Source organism: Podarcis vaucheri, assembly GCF_965113315.1.
Source record: "Podarcis vaucheri genome assembly, chromosome: 15".
Classification (NCBI taxonomy): Eukaryota; Metazoa; Chordata; class Lepidosauria; order Squamata; family Lacertidae; genus Podarcis; species Podarcis vaucheri.
This window is the reverse complement of record NC_138753.1, coordinates 40,015,553-40,035,320: the sequence shown is the minus strand read 5'-3', so window position 1 is coordinate 40,035,320 and position 19,768 is coordinate 40,015,553. Positions and strand designations below refer to the sequence as shown.

Sequence of the window (19,768 nt, the reverse complement as noted above, 5' to 3'; positions counted from 1 at the left end):
AATATTTCTATGATGAAAATGTTGTTTAGTCATTTAGTCGTGTCTGACTCTTCATGACCCCCTGGACCAGAGCACGCCAGGCACTCCTGTCTTCCACTGCCTCCCGCAGTTTGGTCAAACTCACGTTGGTAGCTTCGACAACACTGTCCAACCATCTCGTCCTGATGAAAATAGGGACATCCTACTCCATCATAATAATAATAAATTTATTGTTTATACTCCACCCATCTGACTGGCTTGCCCCAGTCACTCTGGGTGGCTTCCAACAAATATAAAAACTTAGTAAAACATAAAACTTTTTTTTTTAAAAAAAACCCTTCCCTATATGGAGCTGCATTTAGCTGTCTTCTAAAGGTTGTACAGTTACTTATCTCCTTGGCTCAGAGGTCACTTAACTCCATACCCGCCAACATTTCTCTGATGAAATTGGGGGCATCCTAAGGAAAAGTGGGACATTCCTGGATCAAATCAGAAACTTGGTCGGCTTCTGTAAATCTGGGGCTGTCCCTGGGAAATAGGGATGCTTTGGAGGGTTTGAAAGAGTGCATGTGGCACAAGTCCAAGCAAAAACGCTGTTTACACTGAGGTGGTTTTAGGCCTCAGAAGCACGGAGCTGGTCAATGTAGCTGGCCAAATAGTCTTGCTAGTGTGCAGGACAGGAAAGGAAGACCATCACACATGGTTTTTGTGTTAAACAGGCCACAGCTTTATTTGAGGCTTTCGCAGGAGCATCAGGGTTCAAGGTGTACAGGTTAGCAAGTCAGGAGCAATACAGTGGTACCTTGGGTTACAGACGCTTCAGGTTACAGACTCCACTAACCCAGAAATAGTACCTTGGGTTAAGAACTTTGCTTCAGGATGAGAACAGAAATCGTGTGGCAGCAGCGGGAGACCCCATTAGCTAAAGTGGTACCTCAGGTTAAGAACAGTTTCAGGTTAAGAACGGAGCAAATTAAGTACGTAACCAGAGGTACCACTGTAACTGGTTATTCGTCCAACATATTTCCCCCCTGTTCCCCAGATGCCATTAGCAACAACTTGTAGGTTTGTGTTTTTTTAAGAATTTGCACTGATCTAAGAGGATAGCTGCATAGGACCTTCACTTCAGAAATGGAGAAATGCAAACTCTAAGTGGGTTTCCCAAGAGCTGGATCCATCCTACACATTAGAACTGCTCAGAAAATGACCCACACTTGGGATCAGCATGCGGATTCTAGTGCTTCGGTTTCCATATTCGAACCCGGCTTCCCTTCTCTTCCCGTCTCTCCTTGTCTCTAGGCCCTTGGTGTGTCAAGGCACAGAACAGCTTGGCAGAGAGCAAGAAGCAGCAGCTGCATCAAACTCACAGTGCATTCATTAAGCTTAAAGAGATGACAGGAGGCGAAGTGAGGAAGGCCAAATAGGCTGACACCACATCCATGAGCCAAATATCTGCTGGGGTCCAGGGGTCGGGAATCCTTCCCATTCCCGTGAATCAGAAGTGACCTCCCAAAGCATGCCAGGCCATGCTGAAGGGTAGGAATGAGTACAGGAGGACCTGCCTCCCCACCCATCCAGTAGGATTGCCATAAGCCTGGAATACTGCAGTTGGCAGCAGTGTCCGGGCAGAAACCGGAGAAATGTCTGGGAAAATCCAGGCATATGGCAGCCCGTGTCAGCAGGGCTGTTTTTGCCCTTTCTTCATAAAAATAGCTCAAAAAAAGTTTTGGGGTGTGTGTGTTTTTTTGCGATTTTGCTCAAAAAGGTCAATAACTTTCACTGTTTGAAAAATGGCGACCTAGACTGGACAATAAGTTATTGGTGTATGGTTTGAATTCTCCTTCCCCCCAATTGGTCTTTATTGTCGTCTCCTACAAAATCTCTCTCTGCTCACCCAACAAGGTCACCGGGCTCCCAGTTTCCTGCGCACACAAGGCCTGCATTCACACATATCATACAAACCCGCTTCCAGTAATCGCATTGCCCTGCATATTAAAATTTTGAGGAGGAAGGTTCTGTCATTAGAATGTGCTTCTGGAAGCAGCACCGATGTGCAGGGGGGAGGCAAGGGCAATAGAAATACAAAATCTGGTACAAAATTGGGGCTGCAGCCAGAGCTAATCCATCTGCTCACTGCGCACACCGGCAGCTGGTTTTAACCTGTTTATTAGAAAAGGGGAGAGCCAATCATGGTTTGGTCATCAGTCTTTTAGAACATGTCAATGCCACAGTCTTGCAGAACAGATTGGCAAAAACATACTAAAAAGAAGCACTGCTGGGAATGTTAAGAATTGTATGTTGCTGCTACATGACCACCTCCAGCTGTTGTTCCTTCTGTGGTGCTGTTTATGTGGCTTACGACACTGAAGCCACAGAAAACAGAGGCACAGTGCTTCCAGATGGGCTGTTTATTGGCACAAAATCTGACAGCCATTCCACACTTTTTGTGCAATTATCCTGTTATTTTTTTTCTAACTGCAAAAAGTCCAATATGAAAAGAGATGGAAAATTGTGCTAGAAAGTGCAGGATAATAACTACTAACTGGCAATGCAATGAAACCTCTACCCAAGATTATCAGGATGAATGCTCAATAAACTGATGATGTATCAGATCCATGCAAGTTTGGTGCGAACATTATCAACATGAGTGCTCAATAAGCAGGCAGTCTGGAATCGCCCACAATCCCACTGGGCAAAGTTCCTTCTAGCTTCACTTTACAATAAAGAAAGCGGTCCTTATCACAAGTGGCTTTAAAAAACCCAACTCTACTAGTATCTTAAAATTAAAGAGTAAAGTAGCTGGCAGTTTTAAACCCAGGAAAGACCTCTTCAGGCGGTTTTGCTGGGGCAAGATAGGCCTGGAAATCCCCTCTCTGGAGGAATTTAGATCAGGCACCACAACTAAGTGCTGAAGTGATATGATGTAAGAAAGATTTTCACAGGGATTGACACTTTCCCAACACATGATGACAGGCTTTGCTTCTAAAAGACAGAAAGTGTTGTATGATTGTAAAATCCAGAGCAGCATGAACATGAAAAGGTAACAACTGTGGGTTCCGGGCAACTGGTTTATTTCTGTGTAGGCAAAAGACAATGAAAAACTCAGGCATGTCCACCTACAGATTTTAAGGCTTTCGTGCAGGCTGTTCCAGCGTATCCAAGGCACTTTCGCACAGAAATTTATTGTGGAGTTGGTACTATTAATGCATGCACTATTTTTTTATGACATTCACATAACGGTCTCAAAATGCACCATTTCTCTCCCCCCCCCCCAATTTAATCTGTTTGGAGGGAAAGGATTACTTAACAGACTTTCCATAGAAACATTAATTTTGGATTAAATTGGAAGATAATGTAGGACAGCATTTTGATGAGGGTGAAGTCATGTGGATGCTGTGCAAAACTTGCATGCATGCTTCCACAACAAGCTGCCATGTAGAAGGACTCCCTTCTCCATCGACAGGAACTCTGTGGCAAGTATAAAGAACCCATAGCAGTGCATCCCATTCCTCACTAGGCAGGCACATTTGCAAAGACACTAAAATGAGAGTGCAACATATTTTCTGAGGGATAGACATCTCCCTGGTCCCTCCCCACCCTTGACATTCTAATCACATTTTGCCTTCTTCCTGTCCGGCTAAAGGTAGTTCGAGACAGAGACTTCCCTGCAAACAGGTCACTGGCAACAGGCGAGAGAGAGACAGAGAAAGAGAGAATATTTTGCACAGAAACAGAATAACCTGATGAACTGGACTGGCTTTGGGATGCTGGCAACTTTCGGACACGACAAAACGTGTATGCACCTGACCCACAAAAAGCACCCACATGGAAACACCCTCACATCAACCTACACCTAGTATTTTGTTGAGCTAGGAGCATCCCACAGACTTCACATTGTGATATGTGGGAGGGAATGTCCCCTTGTATGTTCTGTGTTCTGCTCCCCACCCACCCCACCAGAATCTCAAGACATTTTAAAATGTTAAAAGTGTTCACTGCATTTAGGACTGTGTCCAGTGTTCCCTGTCTGCTAACTCAAGTGGGTGGGTGAGTTTTAATGTTTATTTACTTATTTATGTCATAAAATTTATATACCTCTTGGTTGTAAATTAATAATAATAATAATAATAATAATAATAATAATAATAATAATAATACCTTGAAGTGGTTTATGTTGCACTAGAGGGGAACCTAACCCAAAGGTTGTGCTAGTGGAACCTCATTGTGCAATCTGTTGTGCGACAAATTAACTAAGAGCCTCTCTTCTGCAGCCATGGCGCACGGATGCAAAACATTTCACCTGTGGAACAAGTACCACTAGGTGACTTTAACTTAGTCCTACATTGGTTTCAACCCAAAGGAGTTTCTCATGTGGAATTTTCACACCTCCAGTGAGGTACTCCCAATGTGGAGCGTGTCTGGCACCTTGTTTACGGAGGTGAATGTGAAAAATGTCACTTTGGACTTCAGTGTGGCGCGCATGGCGCATGGCACACAAGGGGATGGAGGAGAAATTTCATTCAGTTCACATTTAAAGGCAAAGCTACCTAATTCTCACTTTCTCAAACAATGCACAAACCAGAATACATTCATCCTTTAAAATTCACACTAAAAATGACATATACTAGGGTAAAGTGTGCATATAAATGCATATATTATTGAAAATAGCATGCAAAAATGTATTATGTTAGGGGAAATTGCTTTGCAAAAAAAAATGTGTATCTGAGACAAAATTGCATACAAAATGTGTATATGCAGATAAAATTGCACTAAAAGGCTAATGAATTTTCATGAGGTTGGTGGGGTATAAATATTATTATTATTATTATTATTATTATTATTATTATTATTATTATCACAAATGGAGATGGAATGTGAAGAACTGAGTGTAGAACTGGAAAAATTAGAAGCTGACATTGACAGATTCTGCCATCCCTATTCGTAAGCTGCTTGTGCTCCCACCCCCACCCCATTTCATAGCATTGAAAGTCACTCTCAGTGAAGCTACATAAGAACTGGAAATCCTTTCTTTCTCTTGAAGCCAGACTTTTGTATAATGGCTTACTGCACCATAAAGCTTTCTGTTCAAGCTAAGCAGCTTCCCATGAGGGGCCAGTGTACTGGGAGGAGTCTGCCACAGGATATGTTAAAGCTATGCAGGTTTCACTGAAGGGCCTATGTAACAGGAGAAGTCTGGCAAAAGGTGTGTTTTTCTCCGTGTTTCCATTAACTTGTTCATGTTTACACACTGAATATGCTCGACTAGCTATGAAAAAGGACACGGCTTGATTCACGTGGGCTGGGGTGGGGAGGTTCCCTTCATTGCAAAGTTACCCTTGGCTTCTTGCCCTGGGAACTATTTTGGAACAGTGGCAGTGCCAAAGGTGGCTCTGAAGGAGTAAGAATTAGCACACGTAACAGATATTAAAGACAGCTCACCAAACAGATGCAGAAGCGACAATGCACTCTCCACAAAACATTTCCTTTATATAAACACATCTCTTTCCTTCTGGACATTTCCTGTCTCAGTGACAAAATGGCAGCTTAAGGAGGCTGCCCGGCCTCAAGGTATCAGGAAAGAAGTGACCAGTGCCATAATCAAAAGCACAGAAGACTTGGCAAAAGTGTTGTCACGCATGAGAGACGTGGCACTGTTGTGATGGCTTCCGGTGGCTCCTGCGCCAGGGGCGATGTTAACTGCTTCTGGAACATGCTTCAGCCAGAGTTTGGTTGGCATTGGCGCTTCTGGCTTCTGATCATATTTGCTTCTTTCCATGTGACGGATGAAATCACTGTACAGCTCCCTGCACATCTCCCGCGCCACTTGCGCCACCACCCTGGCTTCCACCTCATCTGCCGTTTGGTTTCCGGTGGGCTTTATGTAATAGTTTGTGGTGGCATTCTCACAATCGCTCGCAAAGACATCCTTCGTAACAGGGTGGCTGTAGTTTGGGTAGAAAACGGGACGGGTAAAACGATCGCGGTTTTCGCTCCACCATCGCTCCTCATCGCTGTCATTGAAAGGCAGGTGCATGTTAGACATGGAGCTGCCCAACTGGTCTTTCACCACAGCGCCTGCTATCGCTTCTTCCGCCACAGGCTTCACTTCCGTCTTGGGCGGCATAGGCCCCTCTGGCCTACTCCCGGGACGTCTGAAGTCGCCTCCTGCGTGGCTGGAGTAGGTGCGATACTGTTCTATGCACATTTCGCGCACCACGTGCGTCACAACCCTGGTTTCCATCTCATCTGCCGTTTGGTTTCCGCTGGGCTCCGTATACTCGCTCACAGTGATATTCGTGCAATCTCTCACAAAGATATCCTGCGGAACAGGCTGGTTGTACTGTGGGTAGTAAACCTGGTCGGAGTAACGGTTGCGGTTTTCATACCACCACCGCTCGTCATCACGGTTGTTAAAGTGGAAATTGACATTGGACATGGCGCGGCCTAAGAGGTAGCCACCCACGGCTCCTGCTGCAGCTCCCGCCAGAGCTGATCCTGCCATATGTTTCATATTGGGCTTGGGTGGCTTAGGCTTCCATGGCTTACTGTCATATTTGCCCCAGCTGCCTCCTTCTCCATACCTAGGGTAACCAGGGTTTTGTGGAAAGCCAGGATTTTGTTGGGGATAGCCAGGGTTGTGTGGGTTGCCAGGATTGTGGGGAGGGTAACCTGGGTTTTGTGGTGGATAGCCAGGGTTGTGTGGGTTGCCAGGATTGTGGGGAGGGTATCCAGGGTTTTGTTGGGGATAGCCAGGGTTGTGTGGGTTGCCAGGATTGTGGGGAGGGTAACCTGGGTTTTGTGGAGGATAACCAGGATTGTGTGGGTTGCCAGGATTGTGGGGAGGGTAACCTGGGTTTTGTGGTGGATAGACAGGGTTGCCAGGGTTTTGTGGTGGGTATCCAGGATTTTGTGGAGGGGGGTTGCCAGGATTGCGTGGGGGGTAAGCAGGGTTTTGTGGTGGATAGGCAGGGTTTTGTGGAGGGTAAGCAGGGTTTTGTGGTGGGTAAGCAGGGTTTTGTGGTGGGTAAGCAGGGTTACCAGGGTTCTGTGGTGGATAGGCAGGGTTTTGTGGTGGATGGACAGGGTTACCAGGGTTTTGTGGTGGATAGGCAGGGTTTTGTGGAGGAGGGTTGCCAGGATTGCGTGGGGGGTTACCAGGGTTTTGTGGTGGGTAAGCAGGGTTATATGGAGGAGGGTTGCCAGGATTGCTTGGGGGCTTACCAGGGTTTTGTGGTGGGTAAGCAGGGTTATATGGAGGAGGGTTGCCAGGATTGCTTGGGGGCTTACCAGGATTTACTGGGGGATAAACAGGGTTGTGTTGTGGGGGAGCAGGATTGTGTACAGGTTGGTTGTGTACAGGTTTGCTAGGCTGATGTTGTACAGGTCTGCCAGGTCGATGTACAGGTTTGCTAGGTCGATGTTCCACAGGTTTGCTAGGTCGATGTTCCACAGGTTTGCTAGGTCGATGATGTTCCACAGGCTTGCTAGGTCGATGTGAAGGCTTGCTAGGCTTTCTACTACTTCTACTGGATGAGCTTTTTCCCGAAACAGAGACAATGACATCAGTTTGCAGAAGAATAAAGAGAATTGCTATCGCGCAGGTCACCAAGTACTTCCCCATAATGGCTATTCTGTAAAACAAAGCAAAATAATCAAGTTTTTGTTTTTTTTTAAGGAAAAAAAAGAGAGAGACAGGGAGGATATAACACAAAATGCAGAATATATAATTGCAAGTAGATGGTGGTGGTATTTCCAAATTGATTCTCTCTCACATTATATGTTGAGCAGGCTTTGGATGTGCCAGTAATGTGAATCTGACAACTGTCCAACAAGAGGAGAGACTGTAACCCTATGGAAGATCACACGCTTTGTATGTAGAAGGAACATGGGTCAGTCTCTGGAAAGGACCCTGTTTGAGTGCAGACAATCCTGAGCTTGAGGTACCAATACTCTGATGGGGTATTAGGCAACTTTCTGTGTTCCCAAGTTGATGCCTGCACCAGCTGACAAAAGTCTATACAACTTGCAAGGCAGGTTTTTTGGGTGGGCGGGGAATATAAAACAGCCCAGGTGTTTAAGTACTTGACTTACAGGACACAATTACATCAGGCAGAAGTCAGAAGGTAGCTCCACTTCAGCTATATATGAGCAGCAAACTTCTCACTTTCATGCCAGTTAGGAGCTCTTAAAAATTGTGCCACTTTCTTTGATGAATAATTCTGAGTCACTTGAAAACTTGCACATTCCAGCATCAATATCCCAGTGAAAACCACCAACTTGCCAATCTGGTGTTTTCCAACACTACTGCATTTACCAAAATATATACCATAGTAAATCCTTTCCCCAAAGTCATCCAGCTCAATCTATCTCCCAGTTATATAAATTCCTGTTGAAGCTGTAGCAGAATTTTATTTTAGAAAAACACCACATAGATCCCAAAGTACATAGATCCCAAAGTTTCGCAACATTTGAGTGCATACACATATGAACCACTATGGATTATAGTGCAAATGATTAAATGAGTTGGCAAAAAGGCAGCTCTGGCGATCAAATGGGTCAAGTATCTCAAACTCACTACCCTCTGTCTCTCGTTGTTAGAAGCACGCTGTGAAACGAGGTCCTTTTACAGAATTGCAAATGCATCCACAGAGAGGGGAACCAAAATATAATTTAAAAAATACGTTGAACCCATTGGAAAATCAAGGCTTGGTAAATAAAGTATAACAGAGATACCTTAAGCATGTGCAAAGTGCATTTCCCTTACCCCTGAGCAATCATAATATGCCCACCCATATTTGTATTGGAAAGACGCGTGCTTGCCTTAGAAATTAAGCACTGGAGAATCCTCTCAAGGGGAAAAAAATACAGTTCAAGACTCTAATGCTCAGAATGACCAAAGCCCCCTGCTCTGAGGCAGCGTGTTTTAGCGTACAAACAAAGCTCCATTCCTCTTCTCCTTCCAACCTTTTAAATGGTTCCAAAGGCTTTGGGGGCAGTGCCAACGAGCTGATGCAAACTGCCCTTTCCCACAGATTCACCATAATCAGCTTACACTTTTCCGGCATGCAAAGTGGGATTTTCCAAGTCCTAGCATGCTTTACAGAGAACTCACACCACCTCACCAAGCCTAAGGGGAACGTGCTGTTGCAATCAGGCCCTGCTGTGGGCTTCCCATGGGCATCTGGCCCCTGTGTGGACAGGGTGCTGGTTTGCATGTGCCTTTGATCTGATCCTTCAGCCAAGCTCTTCTGATGTTCTGATTTTCTCAACTGCAAGTTGCAATGAGATGCACGCAATCACTGTTGGCCACAGCAGGTTCACAGCTTTGCTTCACATCTACAGTGATACCTTGGTTCTCAAACGCCTTGGTACTCAAACAGCTTGGAACCCAAACACTGAAAACCTGGAAGTGTTCCGGTTTGTGATTTTTTCTCGGAAGCCGAACATGCTCCATTCTGAGTGTTACGCTTCCAATTCGAGTGCCACACTTCCGTTTTGAGTGTTACGCTGAGGTCTGTCTGTTTTTGCTATTTTGCGTTTTTGTGGCTTTTTGTTTTGTTTTTGGGACTGTGTGGAACCCAGTTCAGCTACTGATTGATTGATTGACTGCTGTACATTGTTTATTGCTTTCATTTTATGGATCAATGGTCTCGTTAAATAGTAAAATTCATGTTAAATTGCTGTTTTAGGGGTTGTTTTTAAAAGTCTAGAACGGATTAATCCATTTTGCATTACTTTCTATGGGAAAGCACGCCTTGGTTTTGGAACGCTTTGGTTTTGGAATGGACTTCCGGAATAGATTAAGTTTGAGAACCAAGGTACCACTGCATTATTATTTAGCATGATTTGGCATGATCCTTTATTGCTTTGTTCCGAGCCCACAAGCTGATTCAGAATCAGCACATTTCCCAGGGGCCTGTATCCCGCAAGAGCCCAGGAAGTTCTGTCTCCACTGAAGGCATTGGTCCAAACAAAAAGCCTAGCATATCAGCTTGAATTTCCATGAGGGCGAGTTGGAAGCCAATTCAACTCAACAGCCTCCCATTAGACCTTTCCACACACTTTGTCTTGGGTTTGACTAGCTCAGGCTAGTTAGAAGGCTGGAGGCGACTTGCAATTCCTTGGAACCATCCACAGCCCACGGGAAGGTAAAGTTGTTTGCCTCTGCTCCAGTTTAGACACTTCTTTAGTGATAAGTGCCAAAGGCCCTTCCTTCACCCCATCCAGGCCCAGGACATGTTTACCAAGAATGGATGGCTCTCTTCAGCAAGCAGAGGCATGACCAGAAAACAGAATATCTGCCCTGCTGGCAATCCTGGAGGAACTTTTAGTGGAATACAGTGTCCCCATTGTCAGGAGGGTGCAATGAAAAGAAAGGGGGGGCGAGGGAGCGGGATAAACAGCGGATTGAGAGCAAGAGTGCATAGGAAGGAGGGAACATTATGCAACCAAAACAAGCTCTTCCTGATAGCTAAGAGTGGAAGTTGGAATACCAAGATGATACAGGGACGCCCTGCTGTCTAGAATAAAACCCCACAGCACTGTCTTATCTTCCTTGCCCATAGGAGGAGGGCCACTTTGTCTTCTACTTTGCCCTTGACATTCCTGTTATGGCTCCATATGCCAAGCGATGATTAACCCAGAACATAAATTACGCTCCAAATCACTCTGCAAAGAGTGTTGACCAGTGGAAAAGCATTTTACTGGAAAGCATGGAGAGAACAGTTTACAAAAAAACACACCCCAAAATGTGAATTAATATGTCTCTTTTTTAGAGATGGGGAAACTCGCCATTCCCCAGCAAGATTAGGGCATTGATTGTGAACAGCCACAACCTAATGCTCAACCAGCCACCCTCATCCAGCCACCCTCACATGTCCTACTTTTACCCCTCAGCCACACAACTGACCACAAATCCACAGAATTCCATTGAATGGACACGCCTTTCCAACAAACGACCAGCTCATACCCATCGAAACCATCTGTGCAAGCCAAACTTGTTTAAAGTCTCAAAACATGCAAAAGAAGAACCTGCGACAGGAGTTTCTAGACCAGCTGCAAGATGTATACTCAGCCCTGCCCACACTCTGTAGAAACCTGACTTTTGTTTACTCTTCTGAGGCTTTGGAGGAACCATAGAATAAACCTGCAAGAAGCACCTCCGTGCTGACTTAGCAGCAAGATCCATGAGGTCTGCTTGTCACTGTAATATAAACATGAACACTAATAGCTGATACGTACAATACAGATATGCCAGAAGTCTGGCTTTTGCTCAGATAACTGAATTGCTTTTTAGCCAAGGAGAAGAAACTCCACCCAGCTCTCCAGATGAAAACCCTAGATTTGATCGCTCACAATCAGAGTGATCCGGGGCAGGGTTTTCCAAGTGGCATTCATGGGATCAAATGGAACTTTAGTATGGCTTGCAAGGTTACATATGGCCGTTGTTACATATCTTTAAGCACCAGGCAAAAACATTCATCTTCTCCCAGGCCTTTGGCAAATTAAACAATCTATGGCCTTTTAAACTGGGGGGTATTGTTTTTCTTTGTTACTATGTAATGTATTTTTGTGTTTTTATATTGTGAGCCACCCGTGGATCCTTGGATGAAGGGCAGCATCGAAATTTAATAAATAAAACTAAAATAAAAATTTAGGTTTGCACAGGTGAAGTGGATTAAAGTGCCCTGTTGCCCTAGTGCAATGAACCAGCTTTTTCCAATTATGAAAGTTACAGGGAAATGCGAGAAAAATGGGTGGATGAACTAAGGATTAATGTGAAGACATGTGAATCCCCTGCAGGCAAACCAGGCCAAATTCTTATCCTGTGGTAGAACCACCATGTAAAACAAACCAGAATGAATGTTCATTAAGGACTGGACATAATCTAACCATCACGTAAGTTTTGTGCAAGCACATCAAGATGAATGTTGTGTATAAACAAGTCATTTATTGTGATGTGTGAGGATTTTTATTTTATTTTTTAAGTTAAACTTGATACCTAAAAGGGTAAACGAAACCCTAGATTTACGGATTGCGAACCTTCTCGAGTCCATGGGCAAAGCGCGACCTGCGTGCAAGAGCCCTCTACCCACTTGTGATTCCTAGCATACTGCTTCTGACTGTGGAGGGACAACATATAGCCATGAGGGTTAGTAGACACTGACAACCTGATACTCCATGAATTTGTCGGATCCTATTTGAAAGTGTGGCGCTGTGGGTTAAACCACAGAGCCTAGGACTTGCCAATCAGAAGGTCGGCGGTTCGAATCCCCATGATCAGGTGAGCTCCCGTTGCTTGTTCCCTGCTCCTGCCAACCTAGCAGTTCGAAAGCACGTCAAAGTGCAAGTAGATAAATAGGTACCACTCCGGCGGGAAGGTAAACAGCGTTTCTGTGCGCTGCTCTGGTTCGCCAGAAGCGGCTTAGTCATGCTGGTCACATGACCCGGAAGCTGTACGCCGGCTCCCTCGGCCAATAAAGCGAGATGAGCGCCGCAACCCCAGAGTCGGTCACGACTGGACCTAATGGTCAGGGGTCCCTTTACCTTTACCTTTTATGGCATGTTAGGGGCGGATGGCTCTGTTAATTTTAGTTCTCTCCGTTTCTCATTTGTCTTTTGTCTGTTCTGGATTTTCCAAAATTCAGCTTCGTTGAATGTCCACAAATCCTAGTGGCGTGAGAGAGGGAGAAAAACATTTATCTGTTCCCTTTCTCCGCTCCTTATGCCATTTTATGCACCTCTGTCATGAGGAGAGAGGTGATGAGGAAGAAACCCAAGCAAAAGTGGACGGCAGCAGATCAGCTCCCCAGACAGCCACACCATAAAATATTACCTAATCAGTTTAGCCTCCCAGTTCCCCGAAATCATGTTGTCTCCTCCACTGTCTAAAATTAGATTGCAGGCACCTCAGGGTTCGTTTTGACTTTGTTTGTTGCTTATGTTGCTCTGGAAATTGCACCAGTAGAGCTAGATTAATAATAGCATTTCCATCTAATTCTGCACTTAGGTTTGGAAGCAAAATGGAGCCACCAAAAAAAGTAAAAAGAAAGTGCTTCTATAGAGAATAGATCTTCCAAAGTATCCACAAGTGTATTAGTTTGTAAAAATCAAAGAAGAAGAGATTTTAGGAGAAACACGTGCACCACAACAGCCTGACAAGGACCTTCCAGGACCTATTGAATGTTGACAGCAGTAGAGGCACAGCCTGTTGAGGATGGCAGATGAAAATGAAAATAGGGACTGGTTATCAGTACTCCTTAACAACGTACAGTGAGTGTTCAGGTGGTAGAAATTTGCAGAGGTTCCCTACCTTTTGGAAAGCCAAGAAACTGTCATAAAACCAAAAAATACCAGTTTCACAGAAGAAAAATGTGATGCTCAGAACTCTTCCTCCAAAGCAGGGGGAGGCAACCTAAGGCCCGGGGGCCGGATGCGGCCCAATCGCCTTCTCAATCTGGCCCGTGGACGGTCCGGGAATCAGCGTGTTTTTACATGAGTAGAATGTGCCCTTTTATTAAAAATGCATCTCTGGGTTATTTGTGGGGCATAGGAATTCGTTCATTTCCCCCAAAAAATATAGTCCAGCCCATCACATGGTCTGAGGGACAGTGGACCAGCCCACGGCTGAAAAAGGTTGCTGACCCCTGCTCCAAAGCAAGCAGAACACCTATGCACCCCACCCTACAAAAAAGCAGGCAGGCAGGCAGCACACAAACCACCAAGAACATCCCCTCCCCAAAAAAACTGATTTAAAAAATGGGGAGGGGCAGAGGGCACTGGTGATAATTGCGGGTGCCATGGTGACCACCAGTGCCATACTAGGGGGGAGGCATAATTAAAGAGTTGCCCACCAGGAAATTAAAAACTTCCACCACCCTTCTGCATAATCTGGTGAGTCTTTGAAACTTCCCACATGCCACTTGCACCCAATAAAGTAGTAAGTTTCAGGGCTGGTAATCGACTCCAAAACTGATCCCATTCACGCTTCATAGCAGAGAAAGGGAAGGTTTCATGAGGATGGTAGAGGAACTCTTCCCACCATCAGCAGCAACACCAACCCAAATGGTGCCTTCTGTCTGAGGCTGGCTGGAGATCTTCCAGGAACACTCCTCTTAGGAGCTGGCAATGCACTGCACCATTTTGTTGCAGCCGGCCACACTTGTTATTGTATCAATAACTCCACAGGCAGAGAAGAAACGCATTGAGACAGAAACCAGGAGAGCAAGTGCAGTGGCGGAGCTGCATGCTCTGGTACCGGGGGATGAGAGCAGGCGCAGGTGTGGCTGGCGCATGTCCCAGGGGCGTGGCATGCTGCCCACAGGGGCATGGCATGTGTTCTGGGGTGTGGCTCGTGACCTACAGGGGCATGGTGCCCAGCGTGGGGGGGGGGCAGCTGCGATGGCACCCCACCGGGATCGTGGTGCCAGGGGCTGTGCGCTCCCCTGCCCCCCTCTTCCTCCGCCAGTGAGCAAGCGTTATCCTGTAAAGAATTGTTCTGGGAGGATCAACAAGTTTGTTGGCGCTGTATTGATCCATAGATCACTTATAGATGCCAAGAGTCTGCACACAGCCTTCTTTCTTGTTAAGGTAAAGGTAAAGGTACCCCTGCCCGAACGGGCCAGTCTTGACAGACTCTGGGGTTTGTGCGCCCATCTCACATCTATTGGCCGGGGGCCAGCGCTGTCCGAAGACACTTCCGGGTCACGTGGCCAGCGTGACAACGCTGCTCTGGCGAGCCAGAGCCGCACACGGAACGCCGTTTACCTTCCCGCTGGTAAGCGGTACCTATTTATCTACTTGCCCCCGGGGGTGCTTTTGAACTGCTAGGTGGGCAGGCGCTGGGACCGAGCAGCGGGAGCGCACCCCGCCGCGGGGATTCGAACCGCCGACCTTTCGATCGGCAATCCCTAGGCGCTGAGGCTTTAGCCCACAGCGCCACCCGCGTCCCTCTTTCTTGTTACCCATTGGCTAATGTTCTGGCCAGTTAATGCTTTGTAGCTGTGGCTACTGGCTGAACCCTTAGATGAAGATATATACAGTGATACCTCTGGATATGCGGCAGCTAGACTGGTGACTGGGAGCAGCTGCCAAAACCACATAACACCAGTCTGAAAGACCTACAATGGCTCCCAGTACGTTTCCGAGCACAATTCAAAGTGTTGGTGCTGACCTTTAAAGCCCTAAACGGCCTCGGTCCTCTATACCTGAAGGAGCGTCTCCACCCCCATCATTCTGCCTGGACACTGAGGTCCAGCACCGAGGGCCTTCTGGCGGTTCCCTCATGGCGAGAAGCAAAGCTACAGGGAACCAGGCAGAGGGCCTCCTTGGTAGTGGCACCCGCCCTGTGGAATGCCCTCCCACCAGATGTCAAAGAGAAAAACAACTACCAGACTTTTAGAAGACATCTGAAGGCAGCCTTGTTTAGGGAAGCTTTTAATGTTTAATAGACTATTGTATTTTAATATTTTGCTGGAAGCTGTCCAGAGTGGCTGGGGAAACCCAGCTAGATGGGTGGGGTAGAAATAAATTATTATTATTATTATTATTATTATTATTATTATTATTATACGAATACTTCTGGTTCCAGATGCGAACTTTGCCCCAGGGTGTGAGTGGAAATCGTGTGCCAGAGGTGGCACCTCATGTTAAGAACAGTTTCAGGATAAGAACGGACCTCCAGAACAAATTAAGTTCATAACCAGAGGTACCACTGTAGTTCCCAAGAGCTAAGATGACAATCAAGAAGGGAATTATAGAAGCTCATTTTGCATAATCTGGAGACAGATTGTTGGGCAGTGGGGATGGTGAAGGTATGGTGAATATATTGTAAGGTAAATGCATCAAATATAAACTGTATCTAGAAGCAATACAAGCATGCCATTGAATACAACCCCACACTGGTGCCCTAATTGCGTAGCAGACAGTTGGTGGAAAAGCAGTAAGATTTGGCGTGTAATAACAGTGCAGAGGGGTGGGGTCAATTTCCTCCCATTTTTACAAAACCAGGATTAATCTAATCAAATTTTCCTGAAACTATTTGGAATGTGTGTGCATGCAGGCATGTACTGTATTGTATATCTCAAAATGGTGGCGAAATAAAATGTGTAGAATTCTGCTCTTTCCCCTGAGTTTAGAAGCAGCTACAAAGGCAGGTTTCATTAAAAACCCAAACTGAAGGAACCTTGTGGTCATGTTTATATGTCATGCTCTAGCTTATCTTCCATTTTTTCCTTGATATAAAAGGAGTTCCTCTTTGCTGAGAAGTCTCTACAATCCGACATTGTTTCAGAAATTTCTTGCACCCCATATATGCTGTTATTTTGGGATATGTTTATAATGGCTGGTGAAGACAGCAAAGGATTTAAACATCCTGTCAACAGCTGCCTTAAAAGCTTTGTAAATGCAGAGCACTCACAGAATAAACCCCCAGACTGTTGCGTTATGCAATGAAATACGAGCGCCTCAAACTGCAAACCAAGGGAAATCCTTTTGCCTCCATTGCTCATTTAGATGCTATGAGATCATTAGGCAACCCGGCACTCTGATCCTAACATGAACAGACACCCTTGCAAATAATGTCTCCATTCAGAGTAGCTTAGAAATAAAAGGAAATTGGCAGACGTGTCTACGATTTATGCAACATAGCAGCTGCAAGGACTCAATTTAATTTAATGAAGCAGATTTAATAAATATGAACATTCAGGACCTATAGAATGACAGCAGAATGTGGAAGATGGCATTTGGGAGGGGAAGGAAGAAAGAAAACCACAGCGTCTAGAATATTGCCCTCTTACGCTGCTGACAACTGAACTGTAAGTATCTAAGAGGTAGAAATTAAGAGTAGCCAGGATGTGGCTGAGCAGCTGTAAGCCCTGTAAATTCAATTTAAAAGATGAAACAACTTACCCTTATTTGGAGTGTTTGGACGAGCTTTTCAAAGACCCTCTTCTTTTGTACGTCAGGTCTCTCTGTGTGTCCGGAAATCTATGCGTCTCTCAAAATAAGGAGCAGTAGGTGGGGCGTGCTGAACGCCTAACAAGAACAGTTGTTTTTCTTGGGAGATACGTCACTTGAGAGCAGCCTCTGAGTCAGCCCACACTTCTACCAGTAAATGCATTAGGAAATTAGAGTTTCTGGTTGGTGGGAGGGAGCAGGGGAGCAGAAACCTCCCCAGTCAGACTCAGGCGTCAGGAAAAAGTTGTGCTTTCAGAACTAGCTTCTAACTTTCAAACATGAAGTTGAACAAGGTACATATTTTCTAGCAGGATTTTAAAACTAGGACTATATTCCATGCAGTGTGTGATCACCGATTGTGGACATCCTTTTTGCACTCTTATCAGCTTCTGGTAGAATTCTACCTTTCTTCAGATTGATTCATCCTCTGTTTAAAAATGGATGTTTTCTCCCCTCTGGTGGTAAGTTTTAAACAGAAGCGTGTTTCAGTATGATAGGGAGAATGTTCGCAGCTGACCACTGTCAAAACATGCCATCGGTGGTCCTTAGGATATTTTATTCCATGAGCTCTCAAACATTTTCCTCTGGGCCACACACTCAGAATAAAGATTTGCTTGTGCCACACCGGTGTTCTAATTGATAATGAATAACACTGGAAAACAAAAAGAAACAACAACTAGCAGTGCTTGATTTATAACATAGAACACAAATACTTTATATTGTTTAAATATTTCTTTGATTGTTGTTGAATCTTCCCACCACCCTTGCCATCCTCTCCTCCCACATCCTCTGAGAATTACAGTTCTGAAGCAAAATGGGCAGAAGCCATTCTAAGTATGGGCCTGTTTGTAGTCAACAAGTGAAATCACCACTGTGATTGGTGGGTAGGGAATGGATATACTGTATGTGTCCATTTCAGTTCATTTTGGTTTCTCAGTTTTTTCAGTCTTAAATCCAGTCCCCCACATTACTGTAGTAGAGCTTTGGGGCGGCAGCGGGGGGGGGGGAGAATCCTCATGAATTTTTGTCAGCATTTTTGTGTGCAATTTTCCAAGGAAACATGTTATGTACTGAGTTGAATAGGATCCAAAATGCAGCAGTCTGATTGGTCCTAGAACAATAGGATCCGAAATGCAGCAGTCTGATTGGTCCTAGAACAATGCAGCAGTATGATTGGTCTGCAGGAGCCACCCAATCCAGCTCCAGGTGGAAGTGAATCCACAACCTGATTGGCCTACAGGAGAATTCCGGAATTAGCCAATCATGTGCAGCCCATTGTGTAAATACAGTGGTGCCTCGCAAGACGAAATTAATTCGTTCCGCAAGTTTTTTCTTCTTGCGAGTTTTTCGTCTTGCGAAGCACGGTTTCCCATAGGAATGCATTGAAAATCAATCAATGCGTTCCTATGGAGACCGTCCGGGGACAGAGGGGAAGCGCCGCACGCCTTCCCCTCTGTCCCTGGACCTGTTTTAAAGCAAGGGAAGGGGCAGCGGGGAGAATCGCTTCTCCCCGTTGCCGCCCCTTGGTTCAAAAGAGGTCCGGGGACAGCGGGGAAGACGCGCTGCACTTCCCCGCTATCCCCGGAGCTTGCGGGGCAAGCTTCGTTTTGCGAAGCAAGCCCATAGGGAAATGCGTCTTGCGAAGCGGCTAAGAAAACGAAAAACTCCTTCGTCTAGCGAGTTTTTCGTCTTCCGAGGTGTTCGTCTTGCGGGGTACCACTGTAATGTATATAAGGCAGATACTTTGGGGAAACTTTTATTCCTCCTCACCACTATGAGCTGAATAAAGAGCATGAAATCCACTCTCGACTCTGAGTATATTTCAAAACACATCTTTGTATGCATTTTTCGATAATATATATATATATTTGTGCAATCAGTTTTTCCCAGGGAAAGGTGGTGTATTTGCAGAATGTGAACAGTAGCAAGTAATTTCTGAAGTGTCCTGTCTCCCACACAGGAGTGATTTAGAATGTTCAGATCCTGAGCAACTTTGCTAGCTGCCGCCCATTGCTTCTGGTATGGTGCAAAAACTTCTGGCAGCAATCACATCACTCTCACCACACTTGCAAGTTAAAATAATTGTTTCCTTCCTGCATAAGCTTATAGTGGTTGACACATAAAAGTGTATGACAGAGTTAACAGCTCTGAATGGCATTGGTATAGCTGAGTCTAACCTTCCGCTGTGCATTATAACTGAACCATTCATATTTCATTTAGATTAATCTTATGGCCTTAAATCTTACAATAGTCTTGAAAAACCTTTAGTGTTTTCTCAAGATAAATTTCTTGATTTTTCACTATTAGCAGTACATTGTCAGCAATAAAGACTGGCCTTACAGATGTTGCTTCCTATTCCAAGGCCTTCATTCTCTTAGCTAGATCTTACATTCTCTACCAATGACTCTATCATAGTATTGAACAACCAGGGGGGATAATGGACATCCCTGTATTGCTACTCTAGGCTGCCATTTTTATCTTCTGCTGTCTACACATACAGTAGCAACTGGATTCCTGTGTATTAACTTAACCCAAATAACAAAAGTAGCTCCCAGTCCCAGTTCTGCTTAATTTGAACCTGTTATTCCCAGTTGACCCAGTCAAATGCCTTTTCAGCAGCAATAAATACTAAGCCAAGTGGATCCTGTTTATTATTACAGGCAACTCCTGATTTACGCAGGTCCAACTGACATGCAACTGTGACTGCATGCACTGTGCCAAATCCAGAAGTCACTTTAAAAATGGCCCTCAAAGAGCCCAGAAAGGGCAAAAGGGCACAAAACAGTGCCTAGCAATCCCACGATACTTTGCAAGTGCAATCCCAGAAGCCCTT

General features: G+C 45.2%; 2 protein-coding genes and 1 long non-coding RNA gene across 4 annotated transcripts in view; 2 read left to right on the top strand and 1 right to left on the bottom strand.

Moving 5' to 3' along the window:
• Positions 1-682: 682 nt before the first annotated feature.
• LOC309519442 (uncharacterized protein) lies at positions 683-17,044 on the bottom strand. 2 transcript variants are annotated; one of them, XM_082200429.1, is made up of 3 exons: positions 16,888-17,044; positions 7,067-7,610; positions 683-6,952 (listed from the first exon to the last, which is right to left on the bottom strand). In XM_082200429.1, exons 2-3 carry the CDS (start codon positions 7,598-7,600, stop codon positions 5,543-5,545), a joined length of 1,944 nt encoding a protein of 647 aa, XP_082056555.1. In that variant the 5' UTR covers positions 7,601-7,610; positions 16,888-17,044; the 3' UTR covers positions 683-5,542. The 2 variants fall into 2 exon arrangements, with proteins under 2 accessions (XP_082056555.1, XP_082056556.1); XM_082200430.1 differs by lacking the exon at positions 16,888-17,044 and adding an exon at positions 13,125-13,148.
• On the top strand, positions 6,755-7,110 carry LOC309519597. The gene is made up of 3 exons (XR_014213851.1): positions 6,755-6,888; positions 6,925-6,954; positions 6,988-7,110. It is a non-coding gene; the product is annotated as an uncharacterized lncRNA (long non-coding RNA).
• Positions 15,568-19,768, top strand: part of PRND (prion like protein doppel) — an 18,875-nt gene continuing 14,674 nt past the window's right edge. Inside the window, exon 1 of the mRNA XM_082200715.1 lies at positions 15,568-16,793. The gene's annotated coding sequence lies outside the window, so the exon portion shown is untranslated. The remainder of the gene's footprint in view (positions 16,794-19,768) is intronic.